This window comes from Capricornis sumatraensis, chromosome 7, assembly GCF_032405125.1.
Source record: "Capricornis sumatraensis isolate serow.1 chromosome 7, serow.2, whole genome shotgun sequence".
NCBI classification, from domain to species: Eukaryota; Metazoa; Chordata; class Mammalia; order Artiodactyla; family Bovidae; genus Capricornis; species Capricornis sumatraensis.
This window is the reverse complement of record NC_091075.1, coordinates 113052806-113078294: the sequence shown is the minus strand read 5'-3', so window position 1 is coordinate 113078294 and position 25489 is coordinate 113052806. Positions and strand designations below refer to the sequence as shown.

Genomic DNA, 25489 nt, shown 5'->3' with positions numbered 1-25489 from the left:
ATGCAAGTATTTTGGTTCTAATTGATGAGTAAAAAACTAATAACTTTGTTCATGGTGCAGACATACTGAAAGACTTCAATGTAGTTAAAATGTCTTTTCCCACATTTGCTTGCCTTTTTGAAAACTATGATTCATTCAGAGTACTTAACATTTGAATATGTGCCATGCTGTCTCTTTGACACTTTCTAATTCTCAGCTGCGTTCCCTAATGCATCTTTTAGTCTAGTGTCTTGAATTGCATAATGTGATTGGAATAAAATGTCAGTTATTCCACAGATGTTTAATGCTTTCTTTGTAATTGAATCACAATTTTTATTATGTTTTAGATGTGTTTTTAATTATTCATTCATTCCATACTTAATTCTGGAAAATAATTCAACTGTAGCACATGATTTATTTGGGGGAACAGATGTTAAATAACAATATGGCAAACATGTTAAGGCTAGATCTACATAGTTTATTTTTAACAGATATTTTAAATATAGTATTTATTATAATTTTTGAATAGTGGATTCTTTAGCTTATCTATTACAGATGAGGTTGTTTTTGCCTTAATACTATTTCTGGGAAGGATGTTCATGGTGTAAGAGATCCATTGTTCACTTAGCCTGGCAGTCTTGCTTCTGTGAGTTATCTCACCTTGGATTTTGTATTTTGTAGGATTGTTGCCAACAAAATTGTTTCTTTTCCTTCCTCTTTTTCATTTATCTGAGTTAGTTAAAGTTAAACTGGTTTTGGTGTCTTTCGTGCTGAACAATTTTTTATACGCTCATGGGGATTTCATTTCTGTGGTATAAATGTATTACCAGTAAAAATAATCAGTGTTCTACAGTTCTTTCACTAGCAAGCTTGCTTTTATGTGACGAGCATTTCCTCCTCTCACACTTCTCTGTTTTCACGCAGGTCCACATGCTGACACCGCCAGCGGATGCCAGAACCTGCAGTGTGGTTTTCGAGCCTGCTGCCGCTCTGGCGAATGACCCTTGACTTCTGACCCCTGTCTACTTCATTTAGCTGAGCAGGCTTCCTTTCATGCACTTTACTCATAGCACATTTCTTGTGTTAACCATCCCTTTTTTGAGTGTGACTTGTTTTGGCCCCATTTCTTACATCCTCAGAAATCTTAATTGACCAGTGAATTGTACAGTGTCGTTTCTCTTTGCAAATCGTACTTTTGTTTTAGAAAGGGATTAGATCTTTTCGTAGGGTGAGAACAGTTTTACCAGATTTCTTTTAAATTGAATACTTTGAAAAAAAGTGTCACTAATGTCATGCCATTTAAAGTCTTTTTTACATTATTTTGAGTTTTGAAGTCAATGGGTAATTGGTTCTCTTTATATAGATAAACACTGTACCGAGCTTTGCAGATCTTTTCAGACATACATTTCTGAAATTTTATTTTCAGAGACTGCACGTTTTGGAAACTGGTCTCTTTTCCATAATGTTTTCCTTTAATTTGAACAGTTTCCAGAGGGCCAATTCAAACATACCCACATGTAAGATTCTCTTAAGATTGTGAAATAAATTGGCTTCCTAGTGTCGGCTCCTTGAGCCGTCACAGCACCAGTGTCTTTGTACTTCCTTTCTTCAGAGACCCCAGTCCCCACCACTGTCTGAAAACGTGTCACGTTTGGGAGGGGTTTTTAAAAGTCCCACAGTCATTTGAAGAAATACATAAATAAAATCTTCTTTGAGGACTTTACCAAGTAATCTCTTTTGTGTTTTAATTGTGTTATAAATCTCAGTCCAGAGTTACTTTACTGTGAAATACAACAACCTGGGTCTTTTGAACTCCTGTGAAATCAGTGACCCTTACAGATAAGTAGTTTTAGACGATACCTGATTTTGTTGAGGTGAATTATCTCTTTGAAATTAATTGTGCAGTAGTCGAAATTCAGATTCGTAGGCTTATCTTTGCTGCGTGAAATGACAGTTGGGATGGAGATCCGTTACTCAGAAAGGCACATATTGACTAAAGTTTATGTCATGCTGTGTGTAGTATTATATCAGCAGCATACCATCTTATTTTTATAAATACCTATAAGGCTATAGAAGAGGAGGTAATCTTGCAGTCATGTTTCTTGTGATCCCAAGTATTTTTTTGTTTGTTTCGTTGAGGAAGAGAAGAAGTAGGAAAGACACCAACTAGAGGTGGGCAGATTCCAAATGAAGGGAGAATCAATTGATTAGAATATAAATCAGGAGACATCACTCTGCTTTTCAGTTTGCCTGACGTTTGAACTAAACACTCCGAGAGAAGATCACCTATAAGAAAGGATGCCTAATGACTCTGAAGTTTTACTTTCCTCTAAGGATTCTGTGATTTTGATCCCATTGCTGTTAACATTAGTGAATCCTTAAGATGGAACCCCTGTAGTTTCTTGTATGTAGGGTTGGGTAGCTGAATGATCACACCATCTTATCCTTTGAGTGTGTGTCTCTTAGCTTATTAAGTCCTCACGCCTCTTGTGGCAACACTGCACCTAGCTGCCTCCTTTAAAAGTCTGATTCCCTTAGAGAACTTGAGAGGACATTTGAGTTTTAGTGAACAGTTACAGGGTCAGAAGTTTTATTTTGTAGGTTGAGTGTTCTGTGGTTACTGTATTTTTATTTTCTTAAGCATTTAATAAAGTTTGTTTGAAAGTTGACATTAGGAACTATTTCAAGAAAACAAACTGAAATAAGTCTTCTGGGGTGAGTTCCATCACACTGCATGAAATTAGTCATCTGTAACTGTGGTCGTGAGTCATCACAGGAGGAATTAGGGTTATACCCATGTAATCAGAAAACTGTCATTTCAGGGAGTAAAAGTTTTGATAATACTTAAGGAAAAAATCATGATTAAATGGTTTTTTGGGACTTGGCTTAAATGTTATTCTTTATAAAGTAAGTAATTTGAGCAACTGATTTTGTAGATATTTCAGGTAATTGAGGGGCTCCTCTTTCTCTTTGTCCTGTGCTACTTGATGTTTAGAAAACTATTAAACAGAACTTGGCAGCCTTGAGCCAAACTGACTTCAGTATATGAACACATTGCTATATGGAAACTCACTGTTTTTCTATCACCTCCTGACCTGTTCCATGGGAAGGTAGCGTAACCTGCATTTAATTTTTAAATAGCACTGCTGTTTCATTTAAGGGACTAGATCTGATAGATGGAGTGCCTGATGAACTATGGATGGAGGTTCATGACATTGTACAGGAGACAGAGATCAAGACCATCCCCATGGAAAAGAAATGCAAAAAAGCAAAATGACTGTCTGGGGGGGAGGCCTTACAAATAGCTGTGAAACGAAGAGAAGCAAAAAGCAAAGGAGAAAAGGAAAGATATAAGCATCTGAGTGCAGAGTTCCAAAGAATAACAAGGAGAGATAAGAGAGCCTTCCTCAGCAATCAATGCAAAGAAATAGAGGAAAACAACAGAATGGGAAAGACTGGAATCTCTCCAAGAAAATTAGAGATACCAAGGGAACATTTCATGAAAAGATGGGCTCAATAAAGGACAGAAATGGTATGGACCTAACAGAAGCAGAAGATATTAAGAAGAGGCGGCAAGAATACACAGAAGAACTGTACAAACAAGATCTTCATGACCAAGATAATCACGATGGTGTGATCACTCACCTCGAGCCAGACATCCTGGAATGTGAAGTCAAGTGGGCCTTAGAAAGCATCGCTATGAACAAAGCTAGTGGAGGTAATGGAATTCCAGTTGAGCTCTTTCCAATCCTGAAAGATGATGCTGTGAAAGTGCTGCACTCGATATGCCAGCAAGTTTGGAAAACTCAGCCGTGGCCATAAGGACTGGAAAAGGTCAGTTTTCATTCCAATCCCAAAGAAAGGCAATGCCAAAGAATGCTCAAACTGCTACACAATTGCACTCATCTCACATGCTAGTAAACTAATGCTCAAAATTCTCCAAGCCAGGCTTCAGCAATATGTGAACCGGGAACTTCCAGATGTTAAAGCTGGTTTTAGAAAAGGCAGAGGAACCAGAGATCAAATTGCCAACATCCACTGGATCATGGAAAAAGGAAGAGAGTTCCAGAAAAACATCTATTTCTGCTTTCTTGACTATGCCAAAGCCTTTGACTGTGTAGATCCCAATAAACTGTGGAAAATTCTGAAAGAGATGGGAATACCAGACCACCTAAGCTGCCTTTTGAGAAATCTGTATGCAGGTCAGGAAGCAACAGTTAGAACTGGACATGGAACAACAGACTGGTTCCAAATAGGGAAAGAAGTGCATCAAGCCTGTATATTGTCACCCTGTTTATTCAACTTACATGCAGAGTACATAATGAAACATGCTGGGCTGGAAGAAGCACAAACTGGAATCAAGATTACCAGGAGAAATATCAATAATCTCAGATATGCAGATGACACCACCCTTATGGCAGAAAGTGAAGAGGAACTCAAAAGCCTCTTAATGAAAGTGAAAGAGGACAGTGAAAATGTTGGCTTAAAGCTCAACATTCAGAAAACGAAGATCATGGCATCTGGTCCCATCACTTCATGGGAAATAGATGGGGAACCAGTGGAAACAGTGTCAAACTATTTTATTGGGCTCCAAAATCACTGCAGATGGTGATTGTAGCAATGAAATTAAAAGCTGCTTTCTCCTTGGAAGGAAAGTTATGACCAACCTAGATAGCATATTCCAAAGCAGAGACATTACTTTGCCAACAAAGGTCTGTCTAGTCAAGGCTATGATTTCTCCATTGGTCATGTATGGATGTGAGAGTTGGACTGTGAAGAAAGCCGAGCACTGAAGAATTGATGGTTTTGAACTGTGGTGTTGGAGAAGACTCTTGAGAGTCCCTTGGACTGCAAGGATCCAACCAGTCCATTCTAAAGGAGATCAGTCCTGGGTGTTCATTGGAAGGAATGATGCTAAAGCTGAAACTCCAGTACTTTGGCCACCTCATGCGAAGAGTTGAGTCATTGGAAAAGACTCTGATGCTGGGAGGGATTGGGAGCAGGAGGAGAAGGGGACAACCGAGGATGAGATGGCTGGATGGCATCACCAACTGGATGGACATGAGTTTGGGTGAACTCCGGGAGTTGGTGATAGACAGTGAGGCCTGGTGTGCTGCAGTTGATGGGGTAGCAAAGAGTCGGACACGACTAAGCAACTGAACTGAATGCTTTAAAATTTCTTTTAAGTTTATTTTTTATTAAAATATGGTTGATGTACAGTGTTGTTTCAAGTGTACTGCATGATAGCTTGACACCTATTTATTATATAACGGGGTTTGTACCTCTTAATCCCCTTTCCCTATTACCCCCCACCCCCTTCCCATAGCCACTGGTTTGTTTTCTATATTTATGGGAGACTGCTTTTGTTTTTTTAGATTCCACATAAAGGTGAAATCATGTCACTTTTTTTTTTTTCCTCTGACATATTATTTTACTTAATATCCTCTAGATCCATCCATGTTGTTTCAAGTAGTAAGGTTTTTTTATGGCTAAGGAGTATTCCATACACACAAATACACACGTGTGCGTGCACGCGCATCCATGCATGCACATCATATCTTTATCCATAGATCTTTCCATTGATTGAGGTTGTTTTGATACCATGGCTATTATAAATAATGTAGCAGTGAACACTGAGTGCATTTAACTTTTCAGATGAGTGTTTTTGTTTTCTTTGGGTAAATACTCAGAAGTGAAATGGCTTTTTTTTTTTTTTTTTGCGCATCCTTCACACTGTTTTCCATAGGGGCTACATTAGCATACAGTCCACCAACAGTCTATGAGGGTTCTCTTCCCTCCATGTTTTTACCAGCACTTGTTATTTATTGTCTTTCTGTTAGCTGTTCTGGCTCGTTTGAAGTGGTACCTGATTGTGGTTTTGATTTGAGCATTTTTCTAGTCACAATGTTGAGCATATTTTCATGTATCTGTTGGCCGTCTGTATGTCTTTGAAAAAATGTTTATTCAGGTCCATTGACCATTTTTTTTTAAAGATTATTTTTTTTGACGTGGACCATTTTTAAAGTTTTTATTGAATTTTACACAATACAATGCAATTTTAAGCAATATAATATTGCTTCGGTTTTATGTTTTGTTTTTTTTTGGCCACAAGGTATGTGAGATCTTACCTCCCTGACCAGGGATCATACCGGCGCTCTGTGCATTAGAAGGCAAAATCTTAACCACCAGACTGCCAGGGAAGTCATCTACTGACCATTTTTTAATCTGGTTTGTATTTTTGATGCAGAGTTGTATGAGGTCTTTGTATGTTTTGGATATTAACCCTTTGTCAAGTGAATCATTTTCCAAATATCTTCTCCCATTCAGTAGGTAGCCTTTTTGTTTTGTTGAGAGTTGTTTTTTTTTCCCTCCATGTAAAAGCTTATTAGTTTGATGCAGCCCCATTTGCTTGTTTTTGCTTTTATTGTCATTGCCTGAGGAGACATATCCAAGCTATTGGTAAGACCAATAAAGAGCATACTGCCTGTCTTTTCTTGTGAGAGTTTTATGGTTTTGGGTCTCAGGTTTAAGTCTTTAATCCATTTTGAGTTTATTTTGTATTTGTTGTGAGAAACTAGTACAATTTGATTATTTTTATAATATAGCCGTCCAGTTTTTGAAATACTGTTCATTAAAGAGGCTGTCCTTTCTCCATTTGTATTCTTGCCACCTTTGTCATAGATTAATTAACCATTTTAGTGTGAGTTTACTTCTGGACTCTGTTCCATTGATCTGTGTGTCTCTTTTTTATTAGGAAGCATGATACCTCCAACTTTTTTGTTCTTTCTCAAGATTGTTTTGGTTGTTCAAGGTCTTTTGTGTTTACATTCAACTTTAGAATCATTTGTTCTAGTTTTGTTACAGTTTTGATATTTTGATAGAGATAGCTTTGAATCTGTAGATTGCCTTGAGTAGTACGGCCGCTTTAACTATTAATTCCTCCAATTCACAAGTACAGTGTATCTTTTCATTTGTGTTGTCTTTAGTTTCTTTCATCAGTGTCTTAGAGCTTGTACTTGGGAAGGTACAAGCTTTTTACCTCTTTGGCTATGTTTATTTGTAGGTTTTGTATTCTTTTTGATGCAGTTGTAAATGGGATTGTTTTCTTAATTTCTCTGATAGTTTGTTATTACCATATAGAAATGCAACAGATTTCTGTCCAGTCAGCCCTCCATATCTGTGGTTTCTCCACCTGCGGATACAACCAAACACGGTTGGAGAATAATTCACAATCTGTGGTTGATTGGATCCGTGGGTATAGAACCTGCAAGTACATATGACCAACTGTAAAGAACTTGAACATCTGAAAATTTTGGTGTCCAAAAGAGGGTCCTGGAACCAATCTCCTATGGATAACAAGGAGCAACAAATATTAATTTTGAATCCTGCAACTGTGTGGAATTAATTTATTAGTTTGAATAGTATTTTAGTGATGCTGTAAGGACTTTCTATATACAGTATCATGTCATCTACAAGCAGTGACACTTTTACCTTTTCCTTTCCAATTGGCATGCTTTTTTTTTTTTTTTGTCTTTGCTATGACCAGGAGTTCCAATAGTATGTTGAATAAAAGTGGCAAGAGTGGGCATCCTTGTCTCTTTTTTTTAATTTTTAAATTATGAAAGTATGATAACATTATTTTGCCAACAAAGGTCCATCTAGTCAAAGCTACGGTTTTTCCAGTAGTCATGTATGGATGTGAGAGTTGGACTGTGAAGAAAGCTGAGCAGCAAAGAATTGATGCTTTTGAACTGTGGTGTTGGAGAAGACTCTTGAGAGTCCCTTGGATTGCAAGGAGGTCCACTCAGTCCATCCTAAAGGAGATCAGTCCTGGGTGTTCATTGGAAGGACTGATGCTGAAGCTGAAACTCCAGTACTTTGGCCACCTGATGCAGAGAGCTGACTCATTTGAAAAGACCCTGATGCTGGGAAAGATTGAAGGCAGGAGGAGAAGGGGATGACAGAGGATGAGGTGGTTGGATGGCATAGCTGACTCAATAGACATGAGTTTGGGTGAAATCCGGGAGTTGGTGATGGACAAGGAGGCCTGGTGTGCTGCAGTTCATGGGGTCACAAAGAGTTGGACGTGACTGAGTGACTGAACCAAACTGAGCTGGAAAATATGGGCCAAAATTGCATATAGGTCCACTGTAACAATTATTTTTTAAAGTAGATAAATTAAGATTTTTAGTTGGATTTTCAGTATCAAACTCCCCAAAATGAATAGAATGATTTGATATAAAGGTACAAGGATATGGTAGAGCTGAAAAGCACTATGAACACAATTCAACATAATTAAGATTTAAACAGTTTTTACACAACAGCAGGATACAAATTCTATTCAAGTTCCCATAGACTATAAACCAGGAGACCCTGGAACATATCTAGGGATGAAAACAAGGAGCAAAAATTTCATGGTCTAAAGGTATTGAATTCATAAGGGAGTCTTCTCACTTTAGAAATCAGTATCAAAAAATATTTGAAAATAACCCACATATTTTCAAGTGCAATGTGACATTTGCCAAGAGAGAGATTTGACTTAGCTGTGGAAAGCTTCAAAGTTTTAACCTTTAAAAGACTGAAAAAACAGGGTGATTGCAGAGAGGAAAGCATAGAAGAAAGATTTCATAGAAGAAAGCAAAGTCAATGGTGCTTCTGTTGAGGATCCTGTTTTACGTTTTCTATTTTGTGTACCACTTTCCATGTCAGTACATATATTTAGTTTCTTTTAATGTTACCTGACTTTTGCTTAGTTGATTTGGGCTGTTAAAACAGAATGCCATAATCTGGGTGGCTTAAATAACATGTATTCCTGACATTTCTAGAGGTTGGGAAGTCCAGAGTCAAGATTTTGGCAGATCGCGTGTCTCATGGGGTCTCTTTCTGGTTTGTTGATAGACATCTCATTTTGTCCATGCGTGGTGTAGAGGTGAAGTAAACTGTCTGTTCTTAGAGCACTAAATCCCAACTTGAAGTCTCTATCCTGAGTGCTCTATAACCTCATTACCCTCCCTGGATACCTCTTTTTCTTAAATTGAGATAAAATTGATTTACAGTATTGTTAATTTCAGATGAATAGTATATTTTAGGTTTTTACAAGATAATATAGTTCTTTGTGCTGTACAGTAGGTCTTTGTTCTTCATCTGTTTTATATGTAGTAGGGTGTATCTGTTATCTTGTATTCCTAATTTATCCCTCCCCCTTTCGTAATCGTAAGTTTGGTTTCTGTGTCTTTGAGTCTGCTTCTGCTTTGTAAATAAGTTCATTTGTTTTATTTTTTAGATTCTACATATAAGTGGTATGATATTTGTCTGACTTAATACGATAATCTCAAGGTTCATCCATGTTGCTACAAATGGCAACATTTCATCCTTTTTAATGACTGAGTAATATTCCATTGTATGCGTGTACCACATCTTTTTTATCCATTCATATGTTGGTGGACATTTAGGTTGTTGCCATGTCAGGACTATTGTGAATAGTGCTGCTGTGAACATAAGTGGGCATTTATCTTTTCAAGTTAGAGTCTTCATCTCTTCTGGGGATTGCTGGATCATATGATAACTTTACTTTTATTTTTTTTTAAAGAACCTCTATAGTAGCTTCACCAGTTTATATCTCACAGTGTAGGAGGGTTCCATATTCTCCACACCCTCTCCAGCATTAATTTATAGGCTTTTTGATGATGGTCGTTCTGACTGTGTGAGGTGATCCCTCATTGTAATTTTGATTTACATTTTCTCTTACAAGCAGAGATACTGAGCATCTTATCATGTGCCTGTTTGCCATCTGTTATGTCTTCTGTGAAGAAATGTCTTACTTAGGTCTTCTGCCCACTTTTTGATTAGATTGGTTTTTTGATACTGAGCTGTATGAGCTATTTTGTAGATTTTAGAAATTAAGCCTTTGTCATTTACGCCATTTGGAAATGTTTTCTTCCAGTCTATAGGTTGTCTTTTTGTTTCGTTAATGGTTTCCTTTGTTGTGCAAAATCTTATAAGTTTGATTAGGTCCCATTTGTTTGTTTTTTATTTCTTTTGTGTTGGGCGACTGATCTAAGAAAAAATTGCTATGATTTAAATCAGAGAATGTTTTACCTTGATTTCTTCCAGGAGTTTTATGGTGTCATGTCTTAGATTGAGTCTTTAAGCCATTTTGAGTTTATTTTTGTTCATGGTGTATGTGCGTAAAATTCATTGACTTCCGTGATGCTAACCAGCTTTCCCAGCACCACTTGCTGAAGGGATTGTCTTTCTCCATTGTGTATCCTTGCCTTCTTTGTTGAAGATCAGTTGTCCTTAAGTGTATGGGTTTATTTCTGGGCTCTCTTGTGTTCTGTTGATCTGTATGTGTGTCTTTGTGCCGGTACCATGCTGTTTTGACTACTGTAGTTTTACAGTGTTGTCTGAAGTCTGGGAGGGCTGCTGCTCCTGCTTTGTTTTTGTCCTCAGGATTACTTTGGCAATCCTGGGTCTTTTGAGGTTGCATATAAATTTTAGGATTATTTGTTCCAGTTCTGTGAAAAATGTCAAGGGTAATTTGATAGTCAGCACCTTAAATCTATAGATGGCTTTGAGTAGTATGGCTATTTTAACAATATTAATTCTTTCTATCTAAGAGCACAGGATATTATACTGGCAAAGAAGAAGATCATTCTCAGTAGAAGGTGAGCTAAGTGCAAAAGCATAGAGCTATAAAAGTCATAAGAACTCTGACTTGTCACAGTTGAATTTAGGGTCAGAGTGGTAGAGACAAGGCAGACTACTAAATAAAATTTGCACATTTTGAAAATCATGATAATTTTATTTCATTGTTTGCAAGTATTTTCTTTCCTCTGACAGATCAAGAGCACTTAAAAAAATATTCTCATATCTTAATTATAAATTTTACATGATATAAAACATACAGGGAAGTATTATCTGTTTCGTATAAGGGAGGCAACATAGATCCAGACAGACAAAACATTTTTGGGGTATGGGTGGACATACACAGCTAAAGCAAATTCAACATTAGGAGCGTCAATATTATGTACTCCAGTGCTGTACACAGCTTCAATCAAAGGCTTCACCTCGGAGTATGGCATGTGAAGGGGGAATCCAGAGAACTGCAGGAAAGCAAAACAACCGACATTTTAATCATTACTGAATGTGAAGTTTTCACTGTGTTTTCCCCCTAATTAAGTATGTGCAGTTCTACGTAGGAAGTCTTCCTTTTGGGTCTTAGAGTCATTTATTTAGCTTTGTTTTTCTATTCAGCTATATATTAACATTATAGAAAATGGAGAGAGGCTAAGTGTTTTAACTGCTAACATACTGACTTGATGTTTAAGATACCTGTTAATCACCTAGCCACCCTCCACTGTTCCCTTCCTCCTCATAGCCCCGAGTTTGCATAGAAAGAAACCCATGCAGTACCAGGACCCTAGGGTAGATTGACACATTCTACCTGGCCTCAGTGTTGATCTACAGGAAAGAGGGTATGTAATCTAGGAAACTTGTAAGGAATACTGGCATACAGATGTTCTCTGCTGCTTGGAGCAATGTGTGTCCCTTTGTGAGTCGTACCAGGAACTATTCCAGCCCAGTTCCAGCCCATGTATGTCCATATATGAGTGCTACCAGGAACTATTCCTGTGCTCCCATGAGGAAAACCAGTCTGTGGATGATGCCATCACATGGAGGAGGGCAGAAAGGGAAGACGTGCAGACATTTGGTATGGCCCCAGTAGCTACTTACCCCTAAAATTTACCCTAATAAGCCCATAGGTTGTTAATGCTCATGCTTGTTTGAAATAAGTTTTCTGTTACTTGAAAGCATTGGAGCTGAAACCTAGCCTTAGAAGTTAAAGGGTAAGTTTTAGTCACTGAATAGAATTATATGTCCAACTTGGGACCTTCCTGGTGGTCCCGTGGTTAAGAATCCGCCTGCCAATGCAGAGGATGTGGGTTTGGTCCCTGGTCCGGGAGGACCCCACATGCTGTGGGGAGCTAAGCCCGTGCACCACTGCTACTCAGCCCACGTGCCTAGAGCCTGTGCTCTGCAACCAGAGAAACTACCGCAGTGAGACGTCCACGTGTTGCAGCTAGAGTGGCCCTTGCTGCAGCTAGAGGAAGCTCGTGTGCAGCAACAAAGACCCAGTGCAGCCAGAAGTAAAATGAAATAGCTTTAAAAATGTCCAGCTTGGCTTCATACTGTTGACCAATGAGGCTTACTGTTTCAGTTTGCCACTGCTTTCTAGGTTTTGGTATCCAGCTATAGGGTATGAACACACAGCACAGCTGACAGTAGAGAATATCTGTTGCCTAGGAAGGAGAATTTTTCTTAGCAATGAAAAGCAATCAGGATAAAGTCATATCCTTAAAGTCTGCTCAAGAATGGTTGGCTTTACCTTTATGCTCAGTTGAGTCTAACATGATTTAGCCAGACATTTTCGTTTTATGTAATACTCTTGTGATTTTATAAAAGATATTTTTCATAGGATCCTCCTACCAAACAAATGGTGATATTTCCGTTTTAGAGAGACATTCTGCTATTTAATGGTGGGTTCATTCCTGAGCTTGGAACTTTTATTCACAGTTTTTAGTCTCTGCTGCTTCATCTGAATAGTTTGGGAAGTAATCTAGGCGTTTTGATTCCAAAGCCCATCGTACCGAGCACTTTCCAATTCGAAATGGACTGCTTACCCTGCAGTCTCCCAGCTGTTTGAGCAGTTCTGCTCTGTGGTCGTCCTCCACGTCTTCTTGGTTCCTTTCTAAGAGAGGCAGGAAGTGACGCAGCGTGGAGGTGCAGTATCTGTTCCACCGAGTCAGGTGGCGCGGCCGCCAGTCCATGATTTTTTCTTTTAGTATTTTTTCAATCCTGTTTATAAAAAAAATAGGCTCCATTTTTTGGGGTGACTTGACTTTTCCCTTGTAAAGAAAAGTACAAAAAAATAGCATTTTGAAACTTTTAGAAGAAACAGGATTTTTTTTTTTCCAGGAATTAGTTGTTCTCAGGATCTCACAACTTTATTTTAAATTTGGAGTTGAGAGTAAATTGATGTTTTTTAGTAATAACACCATAAAAGGCTCACTGTGATCTTGCACAGTTTGACATGCACCTCTTCCCATGGCCTGAGACAGCAGAAAGGACACACAGGCTTTGGAACTAGGAAGGTCTGGCTGGGCTCAGTAGCCCCTTAAACACCCGACAAGTACGCAGACCTCTCTGAGCCTTGTGAAACTGGGAAAACGGTTCATGATAAGCATTATGGGCCTCAAACAGGCTCTTGCTAGTCATCTATTAATCCCATGTGCTAGGTTTAGAAAGTAGCTGAAGTTCACTGAACCACTGATGGAACAAAATGGGCCTATTTAAGCCAAGGATTGTGAGATTGCTGCACGGTACCCATGCGTGGCATGCTGTTGAACTCTAATCTGGGGGGAAGTTTCTGGAGAACTCCTATCAGTGCTGGACTTCACTGCCCTGTGGCTCGCACCGTGCTGATGCCAGAGCCTTGGGATTTAGAGACCACATTGGAACTTTGTAAACACGAATTAAAGTTTAATTGCTATTCACACTGATCCAGGGTGAGAACTGTTTCGTTTGATAGTAACACTCCTAGTGACAGACTGCATGTGGATTTATGGGTTATCATGTGACCTGTCTTGCAGTTCAGCTGCAGCCACCTGGTCTGTGCGCTGGTAAATAAGCTCTTCCGGCTATAAAAGAAGAAAAAAAAAAAACGGTTGAGAAATTTTTTAGGAATCAGTTACAGTTTATTTTAATAGCTGTACATCCTTCTCTAAATTTTTTTAAAATTATGAACTCTTCATTGAGTTAGGATAATATCCCAGATGCCAGTGTACCTAAGCTCTACTTTTAAGTAAAGCATCACAAATAAATTCCAGTGCTGCGTAGTTCTTTCTCAGTTTTATTACCCTTTCTCTCACAGAAGTAACCACAATCTGAATTTGCTTTTTCAGCACTCTTCATTCAACATGTATTGAAGACCTTCTGTGTGTCAGGCACTTAAACAGGTGAAGAGGATGTAGCCCGTATGAACAGAATCCCTGCTCTTGTGGTATTTACATTATAGTCAGTGGAGACAGGCAAATTAGTTAAATGTGTTCATGATTTAACTACAGATATTCATATCCCTAAACAGTATACTGTGTTGCTTTTCACTTTTCTAAACTTTAGTAATTTTATCCTGTGAACATATAATTTTCCCCTTTAACATATTTAGAGAGGATAGCAAATATGTATTTTCAGTGTGCTTAACTAAGATTCATAAATGTTGATTCATTCATGTAACTACTGTTAAATATTCCACTATATATACCATAATTTACCCCTTCTGTCCTTCCAGTCCTTGCTGCTGCTGCTGCTGCTAAGTCGCTTCAGTCATGCCTGACTCTGTGCGACCCCATAGATTGCAGCCCACGAAGCTCCCCCGTCCCTGGGATTCTACAGGCAAGAACACTGGAGTGGGTGGCCATTGCCTTCTCCAGTGCCATTCCTTAGGCTTCTGCAAACAATTCTCCTATGAAAACTTTTATGTTACCTTGTATCCATGAAGAATTTCTCTACAGTGATTTTTCTTAAAATGTCTTTTGGAAAGATTTGATCCACAGCAAAGAATACATTTTATATTACACAGTTCATATATAACTATAGCTATCAAATTTAAAGTTTTAGTAATACATCTCAGGCTTACTATTTATAATCTAATAATGTCCAGGACCCTCTAAATTAATGAGTCCCTCCTGGATCATGCCCTGAACTTTGATTTCATGTTTCAGCATGAAACGTGAAGAAATTAATTTAGTGAATTGGGACCAGCATCTGAAAAATTAAATGAAATATATTTTGTGGCACTTTTTTAGATCACAGGACTCTATCAAATTTATTCTTTTATGTATGTGTATAGTGGTTCATCATATGATGGTCTGTTTCTTATTGGGAATTGGGCTTAACTAAGTTTGAAAATGAAGTATTATCCTAGACTAAATACCTAGGAGTGGAATTAAGGATCAAAAAATATCTGGCTACCCAGTATAACGATGTTAGATTCCTCCCTTTCTTTGTCTGCATTTGAAAGTGAAAGTATTAGTTGTTCAGTTGTGTCTGATTCTTTTGCAGCCCCATGGACTGTAGCCCACCAGGCTCCTCTGTCTGTGGGATTCCCCAGGCAAGAACACTGGAGAGGATTGCTATTTCCTTCTCCAGGGGATCTTCCCAAACCAGGGATCGAACCCACATCTCCTCCATTGCTGGCAGGTTCTTTACCATTTGAACCACCAGGGAAGACCTGTCTCTCTGCATTTAATTGTTAATAAAAATACACACATACCTGAACACTGGAAAGGCCAGGATATGGAAGACTTCTTGAAAAGAAAGATTTCCATAGCTTGGGCTTGGTGACATCAAAATTTATCCGTAGTGGGGAATCATACTGTTGAATATTAAACCAAATCTAAAAAAGACAAGACTACATTAGTGTATATGGCAGGTGTATGTGTATACATGTGTGAGTGTTTCAAGAGAGGCAGCAGAGAGACAGCAAGACGACACACTGCCCATTTTTTGTCATGTTTTGATTCTTAACACCGACAAGCATTTTACAGTCAGTGGCGTCACGCAGTTGCCATGGGCTGTTTCTTTACATTTTTGTATACCTGCAGTCAAGGTGCAGGAGAAGGCAATGGCCCTCCACTCCAGTACTCTTGCCTGGAAAATCCCACGGATGGAGGAGATTGGTAGGCTGCAGTCCATGGGGTCGCTAAGAGTCAGACACGACTGAGCAACTTCACTTTAATGCATTGGAGAAGGAAATGGCAACCCACTCCAGTGTTCTTGCCTGGAGAATCCCAGGGACGGGGGAGCCTGGTGGGCTGCCATCTATGGGGTCGCACAGAGTCGGACATGACTGAGGCGACTTAGCAGCAGCAGCAGCACTCGAGGTGCACCTTACTATTGAATACAGATTGCTGAGATAAGGTAGTTCCTATGATTAGAGACTTACCTCCTCTGTAAAAGTGGGATAAGAGTACTTACCTCATAAGATTAAGCGAGTTAGTTTATTTACATCTCTTTAGAACGACGCCTGGTACATACTAAGTCCTCAGGAGCTGTTAGCTATTTTATTACTACTGTTCGTATTTATCGTTGTTTGTCTCACTAGACTGAGATGTTTCCCTGAGGACTTCTGTCCTGTGCTGTATTCACCACTGTGTCATTAGTGTCTGGCACAGCTCCTGGTTGGCATATGATAGGCATGACTACCTACCTGTAACTGTGCACCTGAGTGATGAATTTGTCCCATTCAACATAATCGTCAAGTGTCTTATATCTAGGCTCAGTTCTAATACAGTCATGGATATAGTTGTAAATGAAACAGTTTCTACTGGTAGGTAGTAGCTAATGAGAAGACAGTGCAGACAAACAGATACATGGGATAGCAGACGATGCATGACGTGGGAGAGGGTATCACTGGCCCAGTTCTGCACTCCTGCCTCTACCCACAGCCTTTGCCCTGTTACCTGGCAGTTGTTTAGTCACTAAGTTGTGCCTGAGTCTTCTGCGACCCCATGGACTGTAGCCGTCAAGGTACCTACCTCTGTCCATGGGATTCTCCAGGCAAGAATTCTTGAGTGGGTTGCCATTTCCTTCTCCAGGGGATCTTTCTGACCCAGGGGCTGAACCAGCATCTCCTGCATTAGCAGGTGGATTCTTTACCGCTGAGCCACCTGGGAAGCCCTCCACTAAAAGGGTAGAAATTAGAAATGTATTTCCTTGGCTCTTGACTTCTGCTAAGTAGAGGGATAGCAGTGTCACTATTCGGTGTCCCAGCCCCCGAAGAGGCTCTGCATGTTCCTGCTTGCCCTCTGGTGCCCCTGCCAAGTGTCATTTCCCCAAGCCCCAGAATAAAAACGCATGAAGCAGGGCGCTCCCAGCCTTGTCAGCAGAACCATCCTGGCTGACTCACAGGTCCATGAGAATAATTGTCTGAAGCCATTTAGTTTGGGAATGAGTTTTTAGTGTTTTGTTGTGGCAATAGTTAAACTTACACGGGTTATAGAGAAAGCTATGCAGTAGGAGGTGAGATTGGAGGCTAGGCAGGAATGGCAACCCACTCCAGTATTCTTGCCTGGAGAATCCCTGGACAGGGTCGCAGAGTCGGACATAACTGACTACACACACACACACGGATGTTTTCACTGGAGAGCATGAAGTGAGGGGAGGATTAATGAAGCTGTCTGGTAAGGGAAAGGGCCATCCGTGCCGAGGAAATAGCAAACGCAAAGAGCATCTGAGGGACAGCAAAGAGAAACAAAGTGACTTCAGAGGAGTGAGCACGCAGAAGCAAGAACGGGATCAGTGAAGATGGGGCCAGGCAGGTGTCAGGTCGTGGAAGCCTCGGGGTCACTGTAAAGACTGAGGCTCTGACTTTGGAGTGAGCCAAGAAGTCACTGGAGTATTTTAAGCAGAGGGATGAAAATCTACCTTCTGTTTTAACAGGAGTATTATTTGCTCTGGAGATGAGACAGGGATAGGGGCAAGTAGTTTTAAGAAGGCAAGGTTTTAAAGAACTACAGTCTGGCCGTAGGGTAGGGAATGTGCAGAAAAGCAGTTGGAAATAGCACTGCGAAGAGAGCTGAAGTCAGATTAGAATCCAGGGTGAGACGTTTATTCTTAAATTTATATACAGTGAGGTGCCTTCGGTACTTTCTGAGCCATCGCATGAGGAAAGCTAAACATTCGGAAATAACCAGGCATCAGTGGACCAAACGACAGAGTGAGCTGGAGACAGGTTATTTAGTTGATTATTTATAGTAATGCAGGATGAAATAATAATGACATGACCTGGAAAACAGAAGGGGTGGTATCTGTATCATTTGGTACTAATATCTGTTAATAGGATTGAAGAGGAAGTAGGGGAGGGGGAAACTCAAGGACAGTTATGGGGTTTGAATCTGAGTGCCTGACCTCTGTAGAAGTGGGAGGGCCAGGAGGAGTGGCTGTTTTCAGAGAGAAAGGAAAAACGATTTGAGTTATGGATGTCCTGAGTTTGAGATTTTGATCAGCACCTCGCTGTCTAGAAAACAGTTGAAAATTCAGGTTCCAAAGATTCCTGGGCTAGTGATGGAATTATGAGTTGTTGGTTTTTTTTTTTTTTTTGGCCAGGATAAACTAGATAGAGCTATAATTAATAATAAGTGTGGTTCTGCAAGAAATCTAAATATAGAATTTTCAGGAAAATCTACTTTCAAAGTGTGGAAAGAAAAGTTAGTGGCAGAAACCTGAGAAGCTATTGCAGAGAAATGAAAACCAACAGTCCTTTACTAGTAAACCAAGGATGGGCAAGTGGTTTTTTTTTTTTTTTTTTTTCATGAAGAAGTGATTAGTTGTGTCATGCACCACAGAAAAGTGAGTGAGGAGAATAAACCATGGGGTTTATTTATCCATTAGCAAGACAGTGGTACTTCTCAGAGTTTATTTCTGTAGGCTGATCAGGGAAGAGGACTAGATTATAGAGGATTAAAGTCTGAGAAGGAGAAAAGGGCATCAGGGATGAGATGGCTGGATGGCATCACCGATGCAATGGACATGAACTTGGGCAAACTCTGGGAGTTGGTGATGGACAGTGAGGTCTGGTGTGCTGCAGTCCATGGGGTCACAAAGAGTCGGACACGACTGGGCAACTTAACAACAGCAATAAAGTCTGAGAAAGTGGAAGCCGGGCATGTAAATAGAATTTAAAGGATTTTGGAAGGAAGAGAAGGAGGGGCAGTGGTAGTTCAGGGTATAGCTGGGTTGGGAGAAGCCTATCGATAGAGAATGATAGCGAAAACTTACAGAGGCAAGTGTTGGAGCAGGAGCGGAAACACAAACATGGATGGAAGGGCCTGACTTCTTGGCAAAGGAATGAAGGAGGAGAAAGCCTGGAGTCTCTAAGGAGGTGGTGGAGCAGAGGCAGCTGAGGTTCAGAGGGCCAGACCCAAAGAGTGAACCTCGGGCGGGTCCTCTCTGGAGGGCGACTGAGCCTTCAAGCAGGTTCCCTCCCAGCCACTGCCGGCACCCTGAGCCACTGCTGTCCGTCTTGCCTGAAGAGGAGGAAAGGCTTCTTTCTTGCTCACAGCACTTGGGCTTTATGTGAACTGGCCAGCCATACGGTAATTGTTTTGAGAGCTAATAATTCTGACAGAGAATGGAATTCTTCGAAGGCTTTTCCAGTACCCACTGACTCTGCCTGCCTACTAATACGACCTTAACGTGCTTCTCTGCATGTAGATGGAGCTTAGCAGATCATCTGTGATTATCCCAATGCTTTTAATTAAAAATAGTATCATGCACACGGGATGCTGCACTTCTCTTTTCACACTTGTGGTTAATAGTTACCGTTTGCTGAATCCCTATGGCAGACAGGTACTTCGCCGGGTGCTCAGTGTATCTTATCTCTAATTCTGGTAGTAACCCGTAGACCAGAGGCCTTCACAGTAGGATGCACATCACAGTGACCCGGGAAGAAATATTAGACCCTCTAATTATCTCTCTTTAAGAAAGCTATGTCTTCTGTGTGTAATGTAAATAATGTATCGATACATAAGTAAGTATATAATTTACAAATAAGAATACATATATTGGGGCTACCTGTTCAAATGATTCTTCTGACAGGTTAAGTTCAGAGATTCCTAAGGTAGATGATTATAAAAACAGTCACAGGAGCCAACACGGGGTTGCTACTGTGTGTTAGCTGCTTTGTATTGATTATCTCATTTACTTCTCACAACTACTCTGTAGTTACTAGCAAATACCTTCATTTAACCGGGGAAGAAACTGATGCTGTTTAAGATTAAGAAACTTTCCTAAGCATACACAACTGGTCAACATTGACATTGGAGTTTAAACTCAGGCAGTGAGATCTAATAACTCATGTTTTTAACCAGTGCCTTATAGAGTACCTTTGCTTGACACTATCTTTAATTACCAATACCAACGCAATAATTAATTGTGTGAAAAGTAAAAGTGGTAATTTCTCAGTCACGTCTGACTCTGCAACCCCATGGACTGTAGCTTGCCAGACTCCTCACTCCATGGAATTCTCCAGGCAAGAATACTGGAGTGGTTTGCCGTGCCTTTCTCCAGGGCATCTCCCCGACCCAGAGATCGAAACTGGATCTCCTACACTGCAGGCTGATTCTTTACTGTCTGAGCCACCAGGTCCAGTACAACTCAATGAACATGAACTTGAGCAAAGTCCAGGAGATAGTGGAGGACAGAGGAGCCTGACGTGCTGTAGTACATGGGGTTGCAAAGAGTTGGACATGACTTAGCGACTGAGCAGCAACAATTATATATATATATATATATACACACACACATATATATACATATATATGTAAATTTTCTGGCCCAAAAATATTATTAAAATTAATAGGTCAGTTAAAAAAATAGTCAACCAACCATATATCAGAGGAAATGGTAATACTTACATTATCAGGACCTATTAAACAGCTCACACTTTTTAAGGGGCAGAAAGTATCAAATTGTCCATAAAAATGTCCACTGCAGGGGTTCCATATTAAATAGTGACTTTGTTCCTCAGTTAGCACATAGGCGGTTGGACCCTGAGAGAAAACAGCCATTAAACTAGTTTCCAATTAATTATGCAATTAGGGCCAAGAGGAGTTTGTACAGACAGGTCATTATTTTAGTTGGACATCTAATTCCTAAACCCCATGACTAATGGTGAAAATTAGTTTGAAGTTCTAGATTATGTTGAATTAATAAAATCAAAAGTTTACTCTTGCATAATTCTTGCACCTGCAACTCCTTCAGTGTGGTGACCAAACAGGAATAGCGGTCATGTTACTGAACTTGTGTATCTTGTTTTTAAAAGTTAAATGGGATACATATATTTTCAATTTTATTGATATAATTGGCATACAGCACTGTGTAAGTCTAAGGAGTACAACATAACTTGACTTACTTACATCATGAAATGATGACCACAATATGTTTAGTGAACATCCATCATCTCATATAGATATCTTTAAATAAACAAGAAAAAAACTTTTTTCTTGTGATGAGAACCCTTAAGATTTACTCTCTTAACAGTTTTCATTTATAATGTATAGCGGTGTGAATTATCTTTAGTATATTGTACATTGCATCCTGAGAACTTATTTTATAACTGGAGGTTTGTACCCTTTGATTACCTTATCTAATTCCAACCCACTCCCCAGTCCCCTGCCTCTGGTAGCCACAGATCTGATCTCTTTTCTATGAGTTTGTTTGTTCTGGAGTATAATTGACCTACAACACTATGTTAGTTCCTGGTAAACAATATAATGATTTGATATTTCTGTACATTTCAAAATGATCATCGTGATGTCTGGTTATCATCTGTTACCATATGAAGACATTATATAATTGTTAGCTATATTTCCCACACTGTACATTTCATAATGAGTAGCTGTAACTCATTTATTTTGTAACTGAAAGTTTGTACTTAGCCCTCCTCACATATTTCTCTCCTCGCCACCGTCCCCCCACCCCGCCGCCCCCCGCCACTGGCAATCACCTGTGTTTTTTGCTGTATCTATGACTCTATTTCTGTTTCATTATTTTGTTTACTTTGGCTTTTAGATCCCACATTACAGTATTTGTCTTTCTCTGACTTATTCCACTTAGCATAGTACCCTCTAGGTCCATCCACGGTGTTGAAAATGGCAAGATATCTTAAGATTGGCTGAAGCATGATTATTAATGGAAATAAATAGTAACTGGGTTTTCTTTTTAGAATCAGGAAGTTTGCCTTTTAAGTATTCAGAAGGCTGATTATATGTGAATAATACTTCTAATTCCTGTTTAGAAGGAAAATTCTAAACAGAATTAGAAAATTCCTGTTTCTAATACAAGAATTGATGTTTGATACACTTTTATAACTACGTAAACCAACAGTACTGTGAAAGGATTCTTCTGAACTCCTGATGGTTGAGTAGACCCGAGGAGGGGTGGGCTTGGGAGTGAAAACCTGCAGAGGGATGTTAACGTTTTCTTCTGAATACTCATGTATTATTAGCCCCTCCTTTTACAGTGTGCATTTATTCATTCATTCATTTCTTGCGTGTGATTTCATTGATGCTCAGTCTAGGCTTCTGGGAAAGGCAGGGTAGAAATTATCACCACAAGTTTCTTTATATGAGGCTCAGAGTTGTGAAGCGACTGGCTTAGAGTCACACAGCTCGTGAGGAGTGGGCAGAGCCTTGAACCCGGGTCTGGGGACTTCCTAGTCCTGTACTCTTTTCCTGGTACCAGGCTCTCTGGAAGACAGTGACTGAGAATGCCTTAGGGTTGAGTTGTGATCTTGCCTGTCTAGTAGCAGCCTGTGCTGTCTAATCACCAAGGGTTCCCAGAGCCTGGGAGCCTGTTTTCTGAAACACTTTTAAGATAAGTTGCTTCAATCCATGTGACTTTTAAAAATTTGTACCCTCAAATTACCCCCAACCTGCCCCCAATTTAGGGGTATTTGCAGTGGGCTGGGGAAACAAATTTTAGCAGTCTCTGTTTCCGGTCTAATAAAAATAACAATGACACCAGTACATGGCATGAACATTCTTTTCTTTGCCCCTGTGGTTATCTGCCTTGTTCTGCTTCGCATGGCAGCTTAACAGCAGCTGCTTATGGAAGAAGCAGGCATGAAAGGATCTCTACCCCTGCCACACTTCTTCAGATCCTTTCATTCCTCAGCATGAATAACACTCGATCGCTGAGGGAATCAGAACTCTTCGTAAGATGGGTGGGAGGGCAGAGCCAGGTGGGGGTGATGGGTGGAAAAGGGCTCAGATTTGCCCAGAACATCCTCAAATGTATAGGGCTCAAGTACCCTGAAAAACCTGTCATGTCTCATCACAGGCTCTCTCTCCCTACTGTGGCTTCTCTGGGCTACTTTCTTTGCAGCTCCAAGAACTGCTATGAAAATAAGTCCTGCCCATAACCTGGAACATAACAGCACCATGTTAGACAATGACATTCTCAGAGAGAGCCAGCCTAATAGTCTTACCTCGGGAATAGCGTTGCCCGTCACCAGCCAGGCCTTCTTTCCCATGGAGAGGAAGTAATTGCATAGTAAAACTGCGTGTTCTTCTTCGTCTCCTGCCAGGAGATCGAGAAATTGCTGAACAAAAGGAAAGAAAATTTATGTTCATTGGCTGCTTCACTCTAGATGGGCTGTATAACTCTTAAAATGAGTGTTTTAAAGGATAAGAGGTATTGTTAAAAAAAAAACACCCAATTTTACCTGGACATGGTGTTTTCTCTGACATTTCAATGACATGAATTTTTAGAATTAATTGGGTGGGGTCAGGGAGATAAATTTCAAAGTTTCAGTTTTCATGTTGAACTTATATATGATAGCCCTCTATGGGCTAACACTTTCTTTTTAAAGACTTTATTTTCTAGAGCAGTTTTAGCTTCACAGCAACGCTGGAAAGAAGCTACAGATATTTCCCATGTTTTCTTGTTCTCACACATGCACATCATCAACATCCTCTCCCATCATCAACATCCCCAACCAGAGCGGGACATGTGTTAGAGCTGACAAGCCTACACTGACACACCAGAATCACCTAAAGAGCGTAGTTTACATACAGGGCTCCCTCTTGGTGTTGTGCATTCTGTGGGTTTGACAAATCGGTCATTGTTGTATCATGTGGTGTGTTTTCGTTGCCCTGGAAATCCTCTGTGCTCTGCCTGTTCACATCCTGTCCTCCCATCCCAGCCGCCACACTGGTTTTTAAGCACACCGCATGAGTCGGTTCAATGGATCCTGGAATAAACCTTTGAAGGCCATACTCTCATCTTCCCATTTTACAGATGAGGAAGTGGAGGTAGAGAGAGATGAAGCAATACCTAGGAAGTGGAAAGCCAGTCTGGCTCTAGAGCACACAGCTCTTCTATTCATTGTATGTCTTCTTTTAAATATCTTAAGGTTGTGAAATTTTATCTCTAAAATTGTCAACACTGTGTTTCCAAAATATATTGGGGAACAAATAATTTAAAGTGTACTTCAGTTTCTTCCTTTCAGAGCTATCCTTCAAAGGGAGTTGTATATCACAGTTCAACTTTATGCCAACACAGTACCTGAGATCCAGAAGCCAAATGAATACCAGTGATAATACATGTTTATACCATTGAAGACTCATTTCAAAGTTTATATAGCTAGCATACATTGGTTGTGAGTTCCAAGATGTCAGAGGCCATGTTTATTTTGCTCATAGCCTGAACTCTGTACAGTGTCTGACATGTGACAGGGGACCAAGAAATACTTAATGAATGAATAGTGACATGCCTTAAGAAGCCCCCGTAAATTAAGGAATATGCAATTTCCGATGTAACATAACATGTGATTTTGATTATTTTATGAATAAAACTTTGGGGGCACAAATCAGCATTAAGACATCTGAAGTAGGTGTGTGTGTGTATATATGCACAAATAGTTAGTTTCTGTGTAACTCCTGAAGTTTGGGTAGATTGAACCAGGAAGAAAAAACTTCAGAATGAATTTAGTTTTTTCTGTTAGACAGATGGCTGTGTAGACTTTTATAATGACTAATGGGTGTTGCAATTTAAAATTAAGCAAGCCATTTACTGATATTCCATGAAGCCAGCACATCTGTGTGGAAGAATACTTACGTCTGAAGTGCTCCACAGGTCACAGACACCAGCGAAGGAGACGGTGTCAGGCAAGAAAGGAATCAGAGACACGTATCGGGCCACCAGTTCCTATTTAAACAAAATTAGCTGTAACTGTTTTCCCAAGAAAATAGAAAGCTGGATCCTCTACCTCATTTCTTGCAAGAAAATTTCATGTATCACAGACATTTATGTGAACAAAATGAATCTTCACAAGTGCTAACTAACTGTTGTGTTAATAGTATCTCATTTAATCCTCTCCAAACATCCCGAGGAAGACTACTGTTACTATCCATCTTTTACAGATGAAGAAAGCCTTTTACAGAAGGCTCTTGCATGTCTTTGAAATGTCCTTGTTTCCTTTATTTTTTTCACTCCAGGATCGTCTTTTATTTTCCTGAGCACCCGTTTCTCTAATAAGTCCTGGTTCTGTTTAGATAGCTGTTGTTCAGTCCCTAAGTCGTGTCCAACTCTTTGCATTTAGATAGAGGACGGAGGTATTTAGAAACCAAGACTGGTGCATCGTTGTGGTTGCCATTCAGATTTCTGTAATTTCTAAGGAGGACGAACATCTTTTTATATGCTTATTGGCCCTTCATGTTTCCACTTCTGTGACTTTGCATTTAAGTATTTTGTATATTTTAAAGTTGCTTTGTAGTTTAAAAAAAATATATTTTAGTTACTATTCTTTTGTCTGTTATATAAGCTGTAAACATCCTCTCCCAGTGGTGGCTTGTCTTTTCATTTCCTTTGTGCTGTTTTTTTGTTAAACTCAGGTTCTCAGTTTTAATGTGGCCAAATTTATTTATAGTCAGTGCTTTTTTTCTGG

The 25489-nt window shown here is 39.7% G+C and overlaps 2 protein-coding genes across 4 annotated transcripts in view; one reads left to right on the top strand and one right to left on the bottom strand.

Moving 5' to 3' along the window:
* Positions 1 to 1639, top strand: part of FBXL5 (F-box and leucine rich repeat protein 5) — a 42789-nt gene extending 41150 nt beyond the window's left edge. For all 3 annotated transcript variants that reach the window (XM_068975116.1, XM_068975115.1, XM_068975117.1), the window contains exon 11: positions 904 to 1639. In XM_068975116.1, the coding sequence (XP_068831217.1) occupies positions 904 to 980 (77 nt within the window). In that variant the 3' untranslated portion in view covers positions 981 to 1639. The remainder of the gene's footprint in view (positions 1 to 903) is intronic.
* A 9256-nt stretch (positions 1640 to 10895) lies between these two features.
* The window catches only part of CC2D2A (coiled-coil and C2 domain containing 2A), a 129678-nt gene continuing 115084 nt past the window's right edge, over positions 10896 to 25489 (bottom strand). The window contains exons 31-37 of the mRNA XM_068975261.1: positions 24661 to 24750; positions 23030 to 23143; positions 20457 to 20591; positions 15314 to 15436; positions 13621 to 13679; positions 12663 to 12837; positions 10896 to 11084 (exon numbers count right to left, since the gene is read on the bottom strand). Of these exons, the coding sequence (XP_068831362.1) occupies positions 10896 to 11084; positions 12663 to 12837; positions 13621 to 13679; positions 15314 to 15436; positions 20457 to 20591; positions 23030 to 23143; positions 24661 to 24750 (885 nt within the window). The remainder of the gene's footprint in view (positions 11085 to 12662; positions 12838 to 13620; positions 13680 to 15313; positions 15437 to 20456; positions 20592 to 23029; positions 23144 to 24660; positions 24751 to 25489) is intronic.